Source organism: Setaria viridis, chromosome 3 (genome assembly GCF_005286985.2).
Source record: "Setaria viridis chromosome 3, Setaria_viridis_v4.0, whole genome shotgun sequence".
In the NCBI taxonomy this organism is placed as follows: domain Eukaryota; kingdom Viridiplantae; phylum Streptophyta; class Magnoliopsida; order Poales; family Poaceae; genus Setaria; species Setaria viridis.
The window spans coordinates 22,449,728-22,455,572 of NC_048265.2; the positions used below are offsets into that span (position 1 = coordinate 22,449,728).

General features: G+C 46.8%; 1 protein-coding gene across 1 annotated transcript; it reads right to left on the reverse strand.

Annotated features, from left to right (window-relative positions):
- Positions 1–256: 256 nt before the first annotated feature.
- On the reverse strand, positions 257–3,615 carry LOC117849607 (elongation factor 1-alpha). The gene is made up of 3 exons (XM_034731216.2): positions 3,455–3,615; positions 2,428–2,912; positions 257–1,378 (listed from the first exon to the last, which is right to left on the reverse strand). The coding sequence occupies exons 2-3, from the start codon at positions 2,887–2,889 to the stop codon at positions 497–499; spliced, it is 1,344 nt and encodes a 447-aa protein (XP_034587107.1). The 5' UTR covers positions 2,890–2,912; positions 3,455–3,615; the 3' UTR covers positions 257–496.
- Positions 3,616–5,845: the final 2,230 nt, after the last annotated feature.

Here is a 5,845-nt window from a genome sequence, read left to right on the forward strand (position 1 = left end):
ATACACCCAAAAGATACCAGAAAGATACGAGCATCAGAGGATGACAAAGTCCTGAACTCCTGACCAACTCCAGATAATATACTGTCATCTAAAAAAAATTATGGCAATGGAAAAACACGTTTTGCAGTAAACACCAAAGACTACACTAAAACTCAAAAACAAATACCCTTTATTTTCTACTGGAGCAAGGCTTGAAAAAACACAATCCAATCAGAAGAGCAAAACAGTAGAAAACAATAAACAAAATGCACAAAGATAAGAAAGACTCCCAACAATACATCCAACGAATAACGTCTCACAAAAGGGTACACATGGTATTGGAGCATTCAAGTTTTAACAAAGCTAAGATGGTACCTAAACAACAGACACATGGCACACCGCCAGCAGACCTCAACAGTTTACAGGATAACAGAAGTGGTGGCGGACAAAACTTGCGTGATAGAGGCAAGGCATCTAGGTATTGCAAAAGCAGATGCAGGATTAACCACCAGGCCCATCATTTCTTCTTGGCAGCAGCCTTGGTAACCTTGGCGCCGGTCGGGTCCTTCTTCTCCACGCTCTTGATGACTCCCACAGCAACCGTCTGCCTCATGTCACGGACAGCAAAGCGACCCAGAGGAGGGTACTCAGAGAAGGTCTCCACCACCATGGGCTTGGTGGGAATCATCTTCACCATACCAGCATCGCCGTTCTTCAGGAACTTGGGCTCCTTCTCAAGCTCCTTACCGGACCGTCTGTCGATCTTGGTAATGAGCTCAGCAAACTTGACAGCGATGTGGGAGGTGTGGCAGTCCAGGACTGGGGCGTAACCATTGCCGATCTGGCCAGGGTGGTTCATGATGATGACCTGGGAGGTGAAGCTGGCAGCTTCCTTGGCAGGGTCATCCTTGGAGTTGGAGGCCACAAAACCACGCTTGAGATCCTTAACAGCAACGTTCTTCACGTTGAAGCCAACGTTGTCACCAGGAAGGGCCTCCTGGAGAGCCTCATGGTGCATCTCAACAGACTTCACCTCAGTAGTCAGGCCAGTTGGACCAAAGGTGACAAGCATACCAGGCTTGATGATACCGGTCTCAACACGGCCAACAGGGACGGTTCCAATACCACCGATCTTGTACACATCCTGAAGGGGAAGACGCAGGGGCTTGTCCGAAGGCCTCTTGGGCTCGTTGATCTGGTCAAGAGCCTCAAGCAGGGTTGGGCCCTTGTACCAGTCAAGGTTGGTGGACCTCTCAATCATGTTGTCACCCTCAAAACCGGAGATGGGGACGAAGGCAATCTTGTCAGGGTTGTAACCCACCTTCTTCAGGTAGGAGGAGACTTCCTTCACAATCTCATCATAACGGGCCTTGGAGTACTTGGGAGTGGTGGCGTCCATCTATATAAATAGAGTAGCAGGAGAACATCATTATTAGCTTTAATGGAAGAGATCGCATGAACAGTAGGCAAACTGTATATACAAGAGAACATCACATCAATAACATTAACAGGTATCACACTTGCATTAATAGGTAGACCATCATATACCACGCACATCAAAATTAGCTAGTACAGGATGCAACAAATAAAGCAAGAACAAAAATACAGACCTCAAAAGGTAACGCATCATATCCTATTACTAAATTACACAGTACATAAGTAACAGCACAATCATATTTATACAACTAATGATGCAACACTTTGCCCTAACATCCTGCACGCATTGGAAATATTCCAATAACTTTGAAGTACCAAACAGTTAAATGAGCAACTTATACCAAAATTATTTAAGAAACATGGACAGCAGATACAGTTTTCACCGAGAGAACAAAGAACAAACCAATTAAAATTAACATGCCAACCAAAATGCTTCCAGATAATTAACATTTTTCAATGGCATATCAACAGCAAGAAGCAAATGTAAACAGGCAGATAGCATGGACAAACAAATACGTAGGAGCAAATATGGATCAAGAGCAAACAGACAGACATCACATAACAGCACATCCAACTAACAGTAGGATAGCGAACAGATTTCACCAGAATAAAAGTAAAAGGACCACAGTATACAAACAATAGCAAGCATTTTATAAGAAAGCAAAATGATTAACAGCATGTGCTCCAATTCTATATTACAACACAAGTGTTTGCTAAGATCAGAACAAAACTCAAAAGAGGCAAATCGTTTAAGACTAAACTACTACATTGATAAATGTATAGGTAACAGATGGGCAATCATTATGCATGAAATTGAAAGCCTGCCAAATTCAGTAAATGACTCACATGCTCACAATTTCCTTGAAACATGAAGCATCCAGTTTACTAAAAGGAACAGCAAGTACACTAGTTTGGAATTATACAATGCCAAACTATCAAGACTTGACATGCATATTCAAGAAGATGTCATCCAATTAAACATGATTGGCACTTCGATTTCTAGGATCATACCTTGTTGCAGCAGCAGATCATCTGCTTCACTCCGAGAGTGAAAGCAAGGAGAGCATGCTCACGGGTCTGGCCATCCTTTGAGATACCAGCCTCAAAACCACCAGTGGTGGAGTCAATGATAAGGACAGCACAGTCAGCCTGGGAGGTACCAGTGATCATGTTCTTGATGAAGTCACGATGTCCAGGGGCATCAATGACGGTGCAGTAGTACTTGGTGGTCTCAAACTTCCACAGGGCGATATCAATGGTGATACCTCTCTCACGCTCAGCCTTGAGCTTGTCAAGCACCCACGCGTACTTGAAGGACCGCTTGTTCATCTCAGCGGCCTCCTTCTCGAACCTCTCGATCACACGCTTGTCGATACCTCCAAGCTTGTAGATCAGGTGGCCGGTGGTGGTCGACTTGCCAGAGTCGACGTGGCCAATGACCACAATGTTGATGTGGGACTTCTCCTTACCCATGGCTGCCGGTGAAGCTTAAACCGCTGCATCAGATAAATCAGTTGTTAGAAACAGTAACCAGAGCAAACAAGCAAGCATCTGCGCAGAATTTAAAGGCCAGCTAACAAGCTAGGAGTGTATACAAAATGATGAAAAGCAGTGACAGAACAATTCCACAGATCAGATCGGAAAATAGATCAAACAAAGACGCTGCAACTATTAACATATACATCAACTACACAGCAAATCAACTACACAGCAAAAGCCTCTCAAAATAAAGGAACTGCAGCAACCCTAACCTATAAACATTCGATCCAGAACTACGACTAACAAATCAACCTACAGAATCTATGTAATTATCCGGATCCAAATGAATCCATCCATAAGAGTCAAATCCTAGAACCGAGCGAGCACGTATAACCCACAAACCCTAGGGAAATGGACATGCGAGTACCAACAACGCAATCACTATCAGAGGACCAAATCACTACTAGCACGAGGATGCGGCACAATACAACATCGAATCTAGTCGCGAAAGCATGAAGTAGCATAGATCAAGCGAGGAGCAGCCGAGAAGAAACGGTACCTGAGGAAGCGGATGAGAAGGGGCGTAGGAAGGAGGCGGCGGCGCAGGTGACGGCGAGGGGGAGAGGCTGCCTGGACCTGGTGACGAAGGCGCTGGCCGCTAGGGTTCGGGGCTTTATATATCAGTCGTGGCGAGGAGTGGAGTCGGTGCGTGGCAGGCCGGGCCGAGCCAGCCCAAGGGGAATGACACTGCCGAATCGTAGCGACGGCCCATAAATGAAACCCACGGGGCTCACTCATTTGGCTGCGACTCTAACTTTTCCAATGGAGCAGTTTTTTCTCAGGTTAGAAAACGTTTGGTAAAACAGTTCTTCCGAGTAGTTAAAAATAGCTAATAGCTAGATAAGTGAAATAATCATAATACTCTTTTCTTTTATTTTCTTTTTTATTTTCATTTTCCATTTATTTTTCTCTCCATCCCATCTCTTTCTCTCCCTCTCATTTCTTTCCTTCCGTTTCTCTTTCTTCCTTATCTAATAAGGCTGCCCGTCGCCTCCTCTCTATCTCCGCCGTCCCGTCTCCACCAGACCTTCCTGCGCCACTGCATCTCCACCGAGCCTCTCTCTGGCGCACCGCTCCGAGCCACGCCGCTGCCCCCTGCCGTGGTGCTCCACCGCTCCGCCCCAACGCCGCCGACTGTGGTGCTCCGCCGCGCCTTCGCTCCTTCATCCGGTGGACCAAAATGTCAGGTGGCCCCTTGCTCAAGGGTGAAGCCGTGGGGAGCTAGTTTTTTTAGCTCCTCATTCGACTTTCAGCTCCACAGAGCAAGTATCACATAGCCTTTTTTTTGCTGAATCCATTTTGGTGATGCCCTTTGGTAGGGCTTCATCACGAGCCGGTGGAGAAGCCCTAACAAAGGGGGCCTTAGTGTCGCGGATAGATCCCCGGTACCCGTAAGGAAGAAAGAAGACGGACTCCTACTAGGTTTCCTTTGTAATTCTACTAGGACTCATATCCTGTAATCTTGGCTCCTCCTTATAACCGACTAGTAAACCCACCTCCTGGAGTATATAAATGAGGGTAGGGGTCCCTAGATCGGTAGGTGAAGACCTCATAGAACCACAACAGAGGACCAAATTCTCAACATCAAATAACACCCAAGCGAAGGGCGCAATATACAATATTGCAAACATGACGTAGGGTATTACGCTACTCTGGCGGCCCGAACCTGTATTAATCCATGTCTTGTATCCTCGCTTTTACCTTCGAGTTCCAGGTCCGACGATTCGCCACCAACCAATAATACTGTTGGGATACGAGGTAGGCTACCCTAGCGCAAAAGTAAATTTTTACCGTGTAAACCAGGAAAACTGCCGTATATGGATCACGGGATTACCACTCGACGCACTGGTGCGGAAGATGTAGAATCGCATCGGGGCAGTGAAGTCGATCAACGTAGTTGAACACGTCGACGTCGAGCAGCTCCTCAGCAGCTTGTCCACGGGCAACAAGGTCGTCCTCGTGCCGCTGCTCGTCGTTGGCTCGTCGTGGCTCGGCGCGGCTCGTCATGGCTCGTCCAAGTGCTGCAAGTGCAACACCTCCAAGGTATCCACACGTGCAGGGAGGAAGCATTGCAAGCCGAACTGCTAGGTCCGCGAGTTGCAACAAGGCGAGGGCGTGGGAGGCGCGGCGGCTGACGTTCGGCCAAAAGGATTGAAACCCTAGGGCGCCCCACCCCTCTATTTATAGAGGTTCCTGACGGGCCTCTAGGTCCGAGGTCCATTAGTACTTCTAAACCTGATCCAACTCGGATCATATCCGAATTGGGCTTCTAGCCCCTTAAGTGTGTGACCCTATGGGTTCCGATACGTATAGACATGGCCCGAGTAATCCTACTGAGCCTAATAGTCGGTAGCGGCCTCTAACAAGACGTGCCAACTCCTATACGCACACGAAGATCATATCAAACGAACCGTCATCATGTACATGTTATTCCCTTTACCTTATGATATTTGGTCTAGCTTCAAGCCGACCGCTCTTTCTCGATCCTGTGATTCGGAATCCCTTTGTAGGTTAACTCTTAACCTTACGTAGCATGGCCATTCATTTCCTGATCCGATCACTCGAGGGGCCCAGAGATATCACTCTCAATCAGAGAGGGGCAAATCACATCTTGATTGACCATGCCTCACAGCATGCTTCTTGACAAACCCGAAAACTACCTTTTTAACTACCCTGTTACGGTGTAGCGTTTGATAGCCCCTAAGTAAGTCGATCCACATCTTGAGTACATGCGACAATCTCAGATCTAAGGACAAAGCGTACACGATGTGTAAAGAGAGAACTACTTCTCGTGTTGGGTTAGTCTTAGCACATGTCTCTATAAGTGCTCACATTATTAGTTTGACATCTCCATGTCCATGACTTGTGAAACATAGTCATCAACTAATAC